This window comes from Coregonus clupeaformis, chromosome 9 (genome assembly GCF_020615455.1).
Source record: "Coregonus clupeaformis isolate EN_2021a chromosome 9, ASM2061545v1, whole genome shotgun sequence".
Taxonomy (NCBI): Eukaryota; Metazoa; Chordata; class Actinopteri; order Salmoniformes; family Salmonidae; genus Coregonus; species Coregonus clupeaformis.
This window is the reverse complement of record NC_059200.1, coordinates 1,505,148-1,520,909: the sequence shown is the minus strand read 5'-3', so window position 1 is coordinate 1,520,909 and position 15,762 is coordinate 1,505,148. Positions and strand designations below refer to the sequence as shown.

At 43.6% G+C, this 15,762-nt stretch overlaps 1 protein-coding gene across 2 annotated transcripts in view; it reads right to left on the bottom strand.

Moving 5' to 3' along the window:
- LOC121547849 (histone deacetylase 4) overlaps positions 1-15,762 on the bottom strand; it is a 54,998-nt gene that overhangs the window by 37,954 nt on the left and 1,282 nt on the right. Inside the window, exons 1-2 of one of the 2 annotated variants that reach the window (XM_041859281.2) lie at positions 8,676-8,787; positions 6,793-7,248 (exon numbers count right to left, since the gene is read on the bottom strand). In XM_041859281.2, coding sequence (XP_041715215.2) covers positions 6,793-6,814 — 22 coding nt within the window. In that variant the 5' untranslated portion in view covers positions 6,815-7,248; positions 8,676-8,787. Of the gene's footprint in view, positions 1-6,792; positions 7,249-8,675; positions 8,788-15,762 lie in introns of those variants that run through there. The other variant, XM_041859282.2, reaches the window with a different exon arrangement.

The window sequence follows — 15,762 nt, the reverse complement described above, 5'->3', positions numbered from 1 at the left end:
ACAAGACCAAACTGTTAGTGCTGTAGTCTGTAACTAGACCAAACTGTTAGTGCTGTAGTCTGTAACAAGACCAAACTGTTAGTTCTGTAGTCTGTAACTAGACCAAACTGTTAGTGCTGTAGTCTGTAACAAGACCAAACGGCTCACACATGAAAGGAGGCCACAGCAGCACTGTCCACTGTTCTGTTTCTTCCCATGGGAAAATAGACTGCTGTTGGATGCGTGTTTTACAATAAGTTGGTACTCATTAGGGCCAGGACGGTACCAGTATCGTGATACTCAGTAGTATCGTGGCCAGGAAACAAAAAACTAAGCGGATTTAACTGCTTTAGGAAAACAGCCCTAATGTTGGAAACAAACATAATTATGTTGTCATGAAGAGTCCCATTTATTTTCCAAGCTACAGCACACAATGTTTTACATACAGCAGGTTTTTAAAAGCTTAGTGTTTTCATTTTTGCCATGGAAAAAATGACTCGCAATACTGGTATCATCACAGCCCTAGTACTCATGTGGCCATTTGCACTCCACGTTCATGTACTCCATGCTCATTAGTAAATCACTTCCTCACACACACACACACACACAGACACAGACACAGACACAGACACAGACACAGACACAGACACAGACACAGACACAGACACACACACACACACACACACACACACACACAGCAGTGACAGTCAGGAAGGATGCCCCTGTCTCATTACACTGGTTGCACTTCCCCTCCCCGCTGCATGTACCATGGAGAGATCACACACAGAGGAACAATACCATCAATCAGACAGGCCTCTTCTTAGGAGACACTTCCTCTAGGGCCACCCCATTCACTTCCTGGGGTCAGCATCTGACGTCATAGCAACCAGCCCACAATCAGCGACCCCTGACTTCTGGGGCAGGCTCTGACGTCTTGTCATAAAGAGGGCACAGAGGCGACCTTTAGGTTCACGTTCACACTGGGAGGAAGAGCGGAGAGACTGAGAAACATTGGGACGGTAATGAGTGGAGGAGTATAGGCATGTATCTCTCCGTTTCCCAGCATCACCTTATCACAGAACCCGTTTGACATGGCATAGCATGGTTAGATACATTTACATTTACGTCATTTAGCAGACGCTCTTATCCAGAGCGACTTACAAATTGGTGCATTCACCCTATAGCCAGTGGGATAACCACTTTACTTTTTTTTTGGGGGGGTAGAAGGATTACTTTATCCTATCCCAGGTATTCCTTAAAGAGGTGGGGTTTCAAATGTCTCCGGAAGGTGGTGAGTGACTCCGTTGTCCTGGCGTCGTGAGGGAGCTTGTTCCACCATTGGGGTGCCAGAGCAGCGAACAGTTTTGACTGGGCTGAGCGGGAACTATGCTTCCGCAGAGAAGGGGAGCCAGCAGGCCAGAGGTGGATGAACGCAATGCCCTCGTTTGGGTGTAGGGACTGATCAGAGCCTGAAGGTATACCATGTGACCTATATGTTATGTATATGAATGATGTAAGGAAAATGGGCGATATTGAGGAGAAAGGTGGACAAATGCCATTGAAAAGTGGGGCCCTGGAAGACTGGGTCTAACTCTATACAGGCTAGGCTTGATCTAAAAAGACCACCTTGGTTTGACAATCAGAGAAGGGAAATTGCCTAGTAAATAAGCCTATCATTAAGCTCACCTTGTTTCAGAACCACCAGAATTCAAGAGGCCTGAGCATTGCAATACCACTCAGCCCGGCTTATAAGAGATACCTGACAATGAACAAAGAAATAATCAATAAAAGTTAGCACTTCAACCAATCACACATCCATCCAGCCATCCATTCCTCTCTCATCTCAGACTTGAACTTGATATCGTCCTCCTCCTCTCTCCTCGTCTGTCCCTTGGAGACAAACAATGACAGGCCGTGTCAAAAGCCAGAATAGAAGGTTTGCTGTCGTCTGTGTAAACTGTAATTGCGGCAGCCAGCTTGCTGGCAGTACACCCTGTATCCAGTTTCTCTCTGTGCAGAGTTACGGACATAAAGGCCTCAGGCGGCTCGGGCGCACAAAGAGACGTCTCATTCATCTCATTATCTCCTTTCCCCCGCCGCTGTCTCTAGCCTAATGCCAATTAAAAACAGAGCTGAGGAACAGGCAGAGGGACAAGGCCCCCGTATGGAGCCCATAATAGGGTGTTTGTTTAAGGGGGACGGGACGCTCAGTGGAGCCTTACTCTGGACAGTCAGGGTGGATGGTAGGGTCCAGGGCTGGGCTGTTTCACCCAGGCAGGACATAACCCCTGGTCCTGGATGTGTTGGGCTGGGGTATGCTAGAGTGGACCAGGCCAAAGTAGGCCTAAGCCAAGTCTTGGTGAGGGAGAGGACAATCTGTCTGGCTGGAAGGTCTGTCAGAAGTTATTGTCAATGGTCATAGGGTGCAATTAGAACATTTGGCAAGAGAAGCTGAAGACGCACATTTTTACAGAAAAATGATCTGGTTGGACGCTTACCCGTACATACGAATGCACACACACACACACAATGTAACAATGGTTCAGTTTTTAAGATGCTGGCCAGGCCATTCCTCAGCTATGTCCCAGACTATACCACCTGTCTGAGTACAGTAGGGCACTCTGTCTGTCCCAACCCACACCCCTCTCCCGGGACTGAATGACCTCACCCAACCACATCACCCTGTCAACAGTGTAACATATTTGTTATTCTACGTACGCATATTCTCTCTCTGTCTTCACCTGTCTCAAGGGCAGACAAGGTGCGATTAGTACTAGACACATCCATCAACACACGTGGCCTCACACTGATAAGAAAGAAGTGTGTGTGTGTGTGTGTGTGTGTGTGTGTGTGTGTGTGTGTGTGTGTGTGTGTCTACAGGTGTTGGACAGAGACAACCATATCTCCTCTACTGTCCATGCTATTGAAAGCTGTTGAGTTGCATTGACAACAGTTGCTAACAGAAGAGGAGTGTTTTTGTCATGTAGCCTTGCGTTCAGTGTTCTTGTTGTTCCATTTATAGGTCTGCAGCACATGACGGCAGCCACTGACAACTGCTCCATCATGCAGAAAATACACACACAAGAAACCAGCAACAATGGTTGTTTGTTCACCATGCGTTCACTCACATGCCTGTGTATGTGTTGCTATAAATAGCCCACGGGGATAAGTGAACGGCTCTCCCATGTGCAGAGTGGGAGTGATTTTAACCCCTCACCTCTAGTTGGATTGGATAGTGTGTGGTTTAACCCTTTGACCTCTAGTTGGACTGGACAGTGTGTGGTTTAACAAGAGAGATCTTCATAATGGATGGAGAGGGGGTGACAGGAGGGTGAGGAGATAAAACCAGTCTTTCTCCATCACACACACACACACACACACACACTCGCGCTCTCTCTCGTGAACACACATGCTCGCTCTCACGTGCACACACACAAACAAGTGCACATTTAGACGTACACACACACGGTCAGTCTACTAATTTCACCACTTATTCTCTGAGGATCAAGATAACATGAAGATGAAACCCTCTGTAGCCTAGATCAGTCTATCTTATCTGAAGCAGTCAAAGCCACAACCAGGTGTGCTGCTGTTGACCATATGCCTTATATCAGAGTGCATATCAGCACCTGAAAGCTGTAGAATACTAGAAACCATTTCAACAGGAGTCTTGTACTGGAGGACAAGGAGTAGCATGTTGAGTTCACTGGTTCAACCACATAGAAACCACATAGAAACAGAGATAGGGAGAGAATTGACTTACAGTAGGTTAAAGTCCTTTGTCAACGTAAATACACTGGATCACTGTTTCACTTGTCATCTGCTGGGCCAAAGATGTATTGGCTCAAAAACGACATCTTTCCCAGGAAAAGATGAAGCTCAAAAGAAGCCACCGCCCATTCCCAAATCACTTACCGACCGTGCCTCTGCTCTGAATGGAAGTGTGTGTGTGTGTGTGTGTGTGTATCATGACTCAGTGCTGGGCCAGCTCTAACGATGGTAAACATGTTTGCAGTGGTTCCAGGAAACCCTTAGAATCACTGAGTGGGACAATGTAAAAACTTGCCGGCTAGAGCCCACTGCCATCATTTCCCAAGACTATCAATGTGCTGCTTCCTACTCTGCTGAAATATTAAGCCTCTTTATGAGACCCGACGGGACACTCGTTCAATATCTCTTCACGGCCGCAAAAACAACGTCAGTGTGTGCTTAGACATTACGTTCAGTAGATGGTTAAGCAATCTCTGCACTGCAGGCATCCAACGATTCCACCAGGAAGCTCTCAAACCTAGGAACAACACAGGATGTAAGGGCTAGGGCAGGAGTATTCAACTCTTAACTTACGAGGTCCTGCTGCTTTTCTGTTCTACCTGATAACAATTAATTACACACGCTTAGTGGCCCAGGTATAAATCAGTACCTGATTAGAGGGAAACTATGAAAATATGCAGTGGAACTAGCTTCGAGGTCCAGAGTTGAGTTTGAAGGGCTTATGGCCTATGTTTTCCCAATGTGCATGCATGCTTGCTTTGTGTATGACAAGTATTCAGACCTTTCTCAAAGTAAATCATTAGAAGAGAAAAAGCTCCGATATCTTCTTCCTAACGAATGGTGGAAGAGAAAACTAATGGGCCAGCTACAGAGCTAAGCGAGTGACACACCCACACAGTGCTGTGATTGTGGGCAGGCAGATCTCTTATCTACCGCAGCTAAACTGACAGGCACTGCACAGGGTAGCCCTGGCAGTCACTGCATCGCCGTGGGAACTGATGATAAGTGTGCCTGTATGACCACTGACCACAACCACAGAGGGGCCGCCGCCGAGGCTCATGGGAAAACCACAGCAGCGTGACAGAGAAGACTGACAGGTCCCGGCAGAGAACCACTGGGCCGTTTCTTATGCGGGGGAAAACTGCAGCAGTCTGAAATACCTGGTAACCCCACTGTTTACAATAGGCCTACAGATCCATTTCATAGGCCTGCATGTCATATTTAGCTGTGTGAAGAAGGAGTGATCACCATGTGGACTAGTAGATCTAGTTTAGAGACTATCTACCAATAACGTTGTTGAATGGGTATGGACTGAATTTTTATGTGTGAGGACACACAAATGGATCTCTGTGTCGCTAGTCACTGGCTGCATCAGCTGATGGTCACCAGGCCAGGAGCTGTGCATATTGTTACCTACGTTTGAGAATGCAGCACTAAGCAACCTTCAATAAAACTAGGCTACTGTAGCCTGTGTGCGTTAGCGCAATAAAACTAGGCTACTGTAGCCTGTGTGCGTTAGCGCAATAAAACTAGGCTACTGTAGCCTGTGCGTGTTAGCGCAAGCGCAATGTTGAGCAGATGTCAACGGCTAATATGCTAAGCTCTCTGGGCAGATAATCACTTCTATGCAAACAGTCAGTCAGTTTGCAGATATACACTCATACAGACTGCACAGTGAACCCACTATCTGGCTGATCTCATTCCTAAAAACTAGCCTATTGCCCAACTTGGAGAGAGATTGGGGGAGGGGGGGGGGTTCTTAGAAAAGAGGAAGTATAATATTTAAACTGAAGAGCCTGCAATTCCACAAATGATCGACAAAAAGGAGCAGTTATGGTGGGTATGAGCAACAATCACACACACCTAGAGTAGTTCAGTTTAAAGCGAAAGAAGAATGGAGAGAGAAAAATAAAGATAAAGGAGGGTGGGTGGGGTTGGTATCACACTATATTCACAGAGAAAAGGATGGAGAATCTCCAACAAGCATTAGACTGGATTTAAAACTAAGTGTTGAGGCTAACTAATCCAGGCATCAACTAACAATGTAATGTGCTTACTCTGGCTTTAGCTTGGCTGGGGAGTGGGGACTACCTAGTATTGTGTAGGCCTACCTCAAGGTTTCTCACAACTTAGGACAATCCTGAATGGCACCCTATTCCCTATATAGTGCACTACTTTTGACTGTCAAAAGCTAGTGCACTAGTTCTATATAAGTAATAGGGTGCCATTCAGGATGCAGACCAGTATGTATTCAGGTAAAATTTCAACATCATGGCCGCCACATGAATTAAGTCCCACTAACAAGACTCTCAAAATAAAATGGCCGATATCAAAATATTTGAAGTACTCCAGGTACTGTAAACCCACCTTGGGGCCCTAGCAGATGTGGTATAGGAGTGATTCCTGTATGAATCATTATGGTCTTAAAAAGGAAGCCTGGGTAAGGCCAAAATGTCATAAATATGCCCATTTTGATTAATTATTTCTCAATTATGCTTTTAGATACAAATGTCAAATCTCTGTCAGCAATCCTTCCTCCAAAGGACCATCTTATGAATACAATTTCGGGAAAATCCTTATATTTTCTTGTCCTGGTATTGTGAGGAATCATTCATAAGATATACTGTATAGCTGGAGGGGTTACCTGTCGTTACCTGGGCGATTATATTTATAGTGCACACATCCCCCAGTGTGTTAGGTAAGCATGACCAATCACACCATCCACAACAGTAGAGACCTTTGGTTAGCCTAACTCTTTAACATGGACGCAATTAGACAAACACAGGCAGAACAGTAGGACACTTCACAGCATCATACTGTTTTTCAATCATGTGCACAAATGACATTTTCTACAGGACGAGCCAAAGAAACAGGAAAGAACCGAAAATATACTTATCAATCATTTTGAGTGAGTCCATGTCACTGTTTCTTATTGACCAATAAGATTTGACAGAGAGGTCTTTTGAGATGGTCCAGCTATACAAATTGAGCACACATTAGGCCTACGTGAGTTGGAGCCAGTGAGCATGGTAAAGGGCTTACCTTGGTGACTGTGTGATGTCATTGTTGACAGGATGGTCCTTGGAGAATCCACAGTGAAGTTTTAAAATATTCAGCCTGGAGAGGAAGAGAATGGGACAGGTGGGGTGTGTGTGGGTCAGGGTTAGTTTGTGTGTGTGTAGGGAAGGGGGCTGGTCTGATGTGTACCAAGATCAGGGCCACAAAGGGGCTGTTGACAGTTCCACAGTATTCCTCAGCAGGAAAACTAATCACCAGCAGGTCTCTTCACTGGTCAGCAACAGGAAACACAATCACCCACAGGTCTCTTCACTGGTCAGCAACAGGAAACACAATCACCCACAGGTCTCTTCACTGGTCAGCAACAGGAAACACAATCACCCACAGGTCTCTTCACTGGTCAGCAACAGGAAACAGTCCTCCACCAGACAGCCTACTGTTCAGGTAATCCAATCAGAGACACCGCTCACTTGTACCAGCCTACCAGAGAGAGAGAGAGACAGAGGGAAAGGGGCAGTAAGTCAGGATGACGCATCAGCAACATAAATCTTAACTGGAGTCAGAAACAATCATTACTCTTTCTGAATCCCCCTACACTAACACATAAGTGTACAGATGGAATGAATATCCATTACAAACAGACTACTAGACCACCCATCATGTGGAGGGGTAGGCTAATGGCCTGGAGGTAGGGAGGGAAGACCATGTGTGTCGGGAGGGGTACGGTGGGGGTCGGGAGAGGTGGGGTGGGGGGTTGTGGTGGGGGCTTCTCAAGACAGAGGGGCAGACGGTGGAGCTGCTGGACGAACCTCCAAAAGTCGGTCACGGCTGGCACACATTCACGCTTACGCTTTGTGATGGAAAGGGGTTTGTGTGTATGCGTCTGTGTGTGTGTGTGGGGGGGGTAAACCCCTGGGGCGCTATGCCTCTGCACTCTCTCTTTATAGCCCCCCCCCCCCTTCCCTGGGGGTCTGGGGCTTTGCTTGGTGTGTGTGTGCGTGCGCACGTCTGGCCCCATTGTCCCCAAACTGGTTGTGTGATACAGGGTGACAGATTAGGAGAGACAGGCCATCTAGCTCAGAGAAAGAGACCCAGGGTGTATAGCTCCACAACCAATCTACAATATAATATTGTTCCTTATCTTCAGTAAAACAACCCTGGTACATTTTTAACCTGCTGCATACACATCTACACATTCTTTAAATACGTGTACATTTGGCATGAATGTAAAAAAAAACTGCTTTGTGATTAATAAATAAAACATAGGCATACTAAAATATTCAGTAGGATGTTGTATTAACACACATTAGCAACAATTCACTCCGTCTTTCTCTCTCCCTGACCACACATTTCATCAGCACGCCCCCCATTCACAAAAAAGGTTGACGCATACACACTTCACCACCGCCCATTGACAGACACAGCTGACTTTTCCAGCAATTTCTCCTTTAAAATTGCGTAACATTACGATCTACAACGGCAAAGAAAAAATGCTGATACACTATCCCTATCAACATGTATGTTTCTACCACTATCCACCGCCATGTTCTAAAAATAGAACACAGGAACAAATCCAGGCACGTCAGAGACAGTGCGTAACTAAATATGTCGCGCGCCAGATATGCATTTAGCTATCTAACGTACATATTATTCCCGCGTACAACACGTCGGACCATAACAATAAACACTCTTTCTATAGCCAAAATATTGTGCTTATTGCATTTATTTTTGGAAGAATAAATGTATCATTAACCCGAGCAGCTCAACTGGAAACTTCAGGCAGCAGACATTGTTTTGATAGGATTGTCCCCGCTCCCGTAATCAATGCATCATTGCCTAAGCAACGTCCAGAAGATTTTCGCACTTCAACGAGCTACATTCGTCGAAAAGATAAACGATATGCTCACCTAGATGCTCCAAGAGGCGGCCCTGTCCAGAGAAAGATGCAGAATCTATATCTTGACTTTATCACTAGAGAAGTGTACGGGCGAAATAATCATTTTCTGACAGATTCCGCCATACTGGATTTTGGTTACGGAGTCACGTGTCGCGCCCCTGCATTTATCCAAGTACTGAGAGGCGTGGTTTGCTATCAATATCAAATTGTTATAATGTTGCAACTGTGAAAGCGATAGTGAGCATTTAGAACTGTTCTAATGATATTATATTTTAATGTGTTTATATCTTTAAGGTTATTGATTCACTGCCTAGTGATATCCTACTTACCATAATAGCCTACTTGTAGCCTACTTGTGTTATGGGTTGATACGAGAAAGGGCGTGTCGTGTGCTATTGACTATGTATTTGTTAAGGTGCCAAAATAGCTAGGCCCTACATATCATCTGTGGAATTGTAGCCTTTCTCAAGAATTACGTTTATTCATACTTTGTAATTAGAGTCACATAATCGATATTTATTCAATATGCCGACTAAACCAGTAGCATAACGACATTGTATGACAGCACTGTTTAATAATGTTAGGCTATAACAGCTGGCTAACGGGAAAGTCTAGTGCGTTCTCTTCCCCCCACACCCCACCCCACCCCACCCTCTAATATATAATAGAGGAGTTTATTTGTTTATTGCAATAAAGGTTCCATAGCCTACATGGAACTTTTCTCTTGGCACTAATACGTCTCTCCGTCTACCTCTGGGATATTGTGTACAACAACATTGTGCTGCATTTGACAGCATGAGCAATATGAGTCGATGCGTTAACCAATTCTGGCTCATTGCCAGATGAAAACTTTGCAGCCGTGTAATCTAATAGTGTTTATTTCCATTATTTAATTTAATTTTGCGTCTCATCCACCCACAGACACAACACAAGGAGCAGTCAGCAAAGTTAACCACATTGCTGTTTGACTGTTTTTAAGGCGGCTGCTACTGAAACTGCCAACTGGTGTAGGTCTAATACCCATCATCAGACAATTGAGATATAGGACTGCTCAATCAGAATCTGTTTCCAGGTCAGTTTCTGAGATTGGGACTAACAGCCTAAAATCCTTATTTTCCAGTTTAGTTTATTTTGTTTAAACATTTAAAGGTGCAGTCCATAAAATGTGCATATTTAAATAGCCCTTGTCTACGAAATATTTAGTTGTTTGGCTCACTAACATGATTATATCATATTCTTCAAAATAATCAAGGGGTGGGCCTATTATAACTAATTACTATAATTATCAACAATCAGCAGCAGGAAATCCAACAGATTGTACCTTTAAAAAAATTATCCAGACCATATCCATTCTCTCATCAAGACACATTGTGTTATTCCATCTTTAACCCCACATTTCCGCACACCAGTGATTGAATAGAATAGGACCCCTTTAGTTTAAGATAATTTCTCCCGCCCAGCACAAATGAAGGCCTATTGGGACCGATGTATCCATAGTAACGGAGGATTATAATTTCTCTGGATGAGCTACAGTGCATCAGTTATGTAACTGAGCAGTCTTGGAGACATGTCTCATGTTGGCGAGCCTGAGAAAGATAAGCTCTTTAGGGGAAAGCCACAGGGATCTTTTCCCCAGTCTGAGAAAGTAGATATACCAAAAAGGTTCTCCTTGGAACCAAAAAGGGTTATTCTATGGGGACAGCCAAATAATCATTTTTGAAGAGTGTATGGTGGCATTTTACTCACAGTTTGCAAGGCCTTGAGTACTATTTGCAGGCCTAATAAAAATAGATTCTTCATGCACCTATAATTGTTTTTTCTGTCATCGATGGCTGCACTGGGTAAGGCACATCATTGTCCTGCTACTGAACAACAGTGAGGCATACCTCAACATCGTTCACATATCTATGCTATGCGTTCTCTACATGGTACATCAGGTGTTTCAAGCCAAACAAGACCTACATGTGAGAACATTTACGATAATGCTGAAAGATAATGCTCTCTCTGTGAGATGTATGGAGGCTGGCTGTACTGTATCCAAACCATGTGGGAGAGTTTTCTCTATCTGATCACGCTCAGTCTTATCCTTTCAGAGCACTGGAATTAACATGACCTGCAGTAGTAGTCCTGCTTTCAGGAACACACTGGTGAAGAATGAAGTGTGTGGAATTAAGTGTGTGTGTGTGTGTGTGCATCTGCCTGTGGGCCTACCTATACATGTGTGCCGGTGTGTAAGTGAGTGCATGCATGCATGCCTGTGTAAGTATGTGTGTGTGCACATACGTGTGTAGGTGTGCTTACGTGTGTGTTTGTGTCTGGGGTAATGTCTCCCAGGTGTGTTGGAGACGTACAGATTGAGAGCAATGACGTCAAAGGAGCAGCAGGATTGGTGTATGCTACCTGGGGCTCCCAGTCCTACACTCAATGAACATCTGATTAGCATTTTGGTTATTAGCGCATTAGCTGCTCTAACTGGGAATGCATGGATGTCTCCAGCTCTCACCGGGAAGCTGATTGTCTACAATCTTCTTGTCCAGTGGTCCCTTAAAAAGAGATCAGCTGTGCACATTATTCATATAGATTGTGTAAATGCCTTGGAGGAAGATGCGTGGACTCATTTACAAGTTCAGTGATATGCTAGAATTATTACAACATATTCTTACACAAAATCTGTCCGAATATTTGTTAATACGAATCTTTGTATAACATGCTTTCCATTATTTTGTCACCACTGACTATTATTATATTTTTTAATCCAGCGTGAACTTTGACCTCTTTACACTGACACACACATACATTTGTAGGATCTTAATTTGAGCCAGTTTGCTACAACAGGAAAATAATCCTGCAGCAACAGGAAATGTGAATTATTATGTGGATTATAATTAATGGACATATTTTGTAGGGGTTGATACATTTTTCTGTTAGGGCAAATCAAGTCTGACACTTTAAAGTGGAAATTACAAACTTTAGAAAACTTTTTAAACCTCGAATACACTACAAGTTTGCATTTCCTGCTGTGCAGCAACAAAAGAGTGATCAAATGAAGATACTACATCTGTAAATAATCTCCATTTAGACAAGAGTGTAAAAGGATCTGCCATTTCTTCTGCATGACACAACAACAAAAAACTGACAGAGAGACACTCCCCAACATGTTTTCTGGCCCTGGAAACTAGGCACTGGGAAAGCTTTATTGTTGACACAGAAACACTAAATTAGTTAGTGTGGGTGCCAAGGTTATTATAGTTAACTAAAACTGAAACTAAATCATGAAAAAACAATAATTAACAAACCCCTTCGAAAAACAAAAACTACACTGAATCTATTATATTTTACTTCAAAACGAACTAAAATAAAATCCATCATGAATTATGTTCAGTTTTAGTTGTTTATTTTTTATTTATTTTTTACTTTGGGCAAAAATGGAAAGGGGTTTTCAAGCTTTTGGGTTGTTTTAGCGGCGGCAGGTAGCTTAGTGGTTAAGAGCGTTGTGCCAGTAACCGAAAGGTCGCTGGTTCTAATCCCCGAGCCGACTAGGTGAAAAAAATCTGTCGATGTGCCCTTGAGCAAGGCACTTAACCCTAATTGCTCCTGTAAATCGCTCTGGATAAGAGCGTCTGCTAAATGACTAAAATGTAAATGTACTGAATATGGCGGGTAGAGGCGGCCAGGAGAAGGCGAAGTTTAAAATAGAACTAGCTTGTGCATCACTGGCTATCAAAGAAAGTACGGTATTAAGATAGGTAGAAACTGCTCTCTTGCGCAGAATCACATCATCGGGTCTAACGGTCATCTCGCGCCGAACTGCGCATATGCAGTTGTCCGCATCGTGATGGTTGACGTTTATTGTGATGAGACTTGTCCTGGAGGCAGAACTGTACGATTTCCCCTTAAACCAGCTGCAATGTCAAAATTGGCTATATTGTAAAAATGAATGAAAAAAGAATGAGCTTTTTAGTCTTAATTTAAGGTTAGGTTTAGGCATTAGGGCTAGCAGTGTGGTTAAGGTTAGGTTTATGACTTTGTGGCTTTGCTAGCTAGTGACCGCTCTGCAGAGCTGCCTCCAGAACAAGGTTCATAACGAAAAACGCTAACCTGTGAAAAACACTGCTCGGTAGCTAACTGGATTATTCTTACACACTGTACATGTACTACTTAAATTCAAATGCATTGGATTGGTGGCAGGTAGCTTAGTGGTTAAGAGTGTTGGGCCAGTAACCAAAAGGTCACTGGTTTGAATCCCGGAGCTGACTAGGTGAAAGATCTGTCGATGTGCCCTTGAGCAAGGCACTTAACGCTAATTGCTCCTCTAAATTGCTCTGGATAAGAGCGTCTGCCAAATGACAAAAAATGTGTAAACACGGGTGAGAGAGTTTCCTCCCATAATATTTATTGCATCAGTCTCTGCACTATTCCTTTTAAATCCAAATCACAAAAAATAAACAAACTGTACAACACAAATGGCTCCTAGCCTCCAACACTTGCTTTCTGACCCTAACACTAAAACTAAATAATATCAAAACGAGAAATCAGGTCTGAAACTAAACGTGGTCCTCTGTAGCTCAGCTGGTAGAGCACGGCGCTTGTAACGCCAAGGTAGTGGGTTCGATCCCCGGGACCACCCATACACAAAAAATGTATGCACGCGTGACTGTAAGTGGCTTTGGATAAAAGCGTCTGCTAAATGGCATATTATTATTATTATAAACAGAATTTCAAATAATTAAAAAACCAATAGAAAAATGTAAAGGAATATAAAAACACAAAACTATAATAAACTTGGTGGGAGCTATAGAATTAGCTATCAAAAGGTAATAACGACCAGCGCGGGTACAGTAGTAGATACATTTCAACTTGTCTGTTTCTGTCATGGGGGGTGAGGTCATATTCAGTTCAATTCTTTGATTTTACAGACATGACCATAGGCTCTTTGAAAAGTTGTAGAGACCTTTGTGTTTGAAAGAAAAAGCATTCTAAATGCATTAGTAACTCTCAGCTCTTATTAAATCTAACAACTGACTTGGGATCAGTTCTTCCCACCATAGCTTTGGCCAAACCACACTGAGTGACTAGACCCACACTGTCCCTGGAACTGTGGTTATGGGTTTAGCAGTTAACAGCGGCACTGAGAGCAGAGTGTATGGAGAGCACAAGGCCCGTTTGAGTCTAACTGGCTATAAGTGGTTGCAAAGGGAAGTCTGTTCCTCACCCAACATCAGCCACAAATCACTGTCCCACAGCACACAGACCTCACTGACACTACAAAGGAGTTTACAACAACAACAAAAAAAAGATGTTCACATACCCTGTTTATACGTCAACTTGTCTTGTTTTACAGAGTATGTTTGGCCCAGGAAATGTATATTGAGTATAGTGGATCTCCAAAATACCTACAGTGAGGGGAAAAAAGTATTTGATCCCCTGCTGATTTTGTACATTTGCCCACTGACATGATCAGTCTATCATTTTAATGGTAGGTTTATTTGAACAGTGAGAGACAGAATAACAACAAAAAAATCCAGAAAAACGCATGTAAAATTTTTTATAAATTGATTTGCATTTTAATGAGGGAAATAAGTATTTGACCCCTCTGCAAAACATGACTAGTACTTGGTGGCAAAATCATTGTTGGCAATCACAGAGGTCAGACGTTTATTGTAGTTGGCCACCAGGTTTGCACACATCTCAGGAGGGATTTTGTTCCACTCCTCTTTGCAGATCTTCTCCAAGTCATTAAGGTTTCGAGGCTGACGTTTGGCAACTCGAACCTTCAGCTCCCTCCACAGATTTTCTATGGGATTAAGGTCTGGAGACTGGCTAGGCCACTCCAGGACCTTAATGTGCTTCTTCTTGAGCCACTCCTTTGTTGCCTTGGCCGTGTGTTTTGGGTCATTGTCATGCTGGTATACCCATCCATGACCCATTTTCAATGCCCTGGCTGAGGGAAGGAGGTTCTCACCCAAGATTTGACGGTACATGGCCCCGTCCATCGTCCCTTTGATGCAGTGAAGTTGTCCTGTCCCCTTAGCAGAAAAACACCCCCAAAGCATAATGTTTCCACCTCCATGTTTGACGGTGGAGATGGTGTTCTTGGGGTCATAGGCAGCATTCCTCCTCCTCCAAACACGGCGAGTTGAGTTGATGCCAAAGAGCTTGATTTTGGTCTCATCTGACCACAACACTTTCACCCAATTCTACTCTGAATCATTCAGATGTTCATTGGCAAACTTCAGACGGGCCTGTATATGTGCTTTCTTGAGCAGGGGGACCTTGCGGGCGCTGCAGGATTTCAGTCCTTCACGGCGTAGTGTGTTACCAATTGTTTTCTTGGTGACTATGGTCCCAGCTGCCTTGAGATCATTGACAAGATCCTCCCGTGTAGTTCTGGGCTGATTCCTCACCGTTCTCATGATCATTGCAACTCCACGAGGTGAAATCTTGCATGGAGCCCCAGGCTGAGGGAGATTGACAGTGCTTTGTGTTTCTTCCATTTGCAAATAATCGTGCCAACTGTTGTCACCTTCTCACCAAGCTGCTTGGCGATGGTCTTGTAGCCCATTCCAGCCTTGTGTAGGTCTACAATCTTGTCCCTGACATCCTTGGAGAGCTCATTGGTCTTGGCCATGGTGGAGAGTTTGGAATCTGATTGATTGATTGCTTCTGTGGACAGGTGTCTTTTATACAGGTAACAAGCTGAGATTAGGAGCACTCCCTTTAAGAGTGTGCTCATAATCTCAGCTCGTTACCAGTATAAAAGACACCTGGGAGCCAGAAATCTTTCTGATTGAGAGGGGGTAAAATACTTATTTCCCTCATTAAAATGCAAATCAATTTATAACATTTTTGACATGCGTTTTTCTGGATTTTGTTGTTGTTATTCTGTCTCTCACTGTTCAAATAAACCTACCATTAAAATGATAGACTGATCATTTCTTTGTCAGTGGGCAAACTTACAAAATCAGAAGGGGATCAAATACTTTTTTCCCTCACTGTATGTCTAGCATTGATGGGCCGGTCAGAGTCATATAGATCCATATACACTATGTAAGACTGGTGTGAATATGTTTCACACAAACTAAGACAAGGATTCTAAA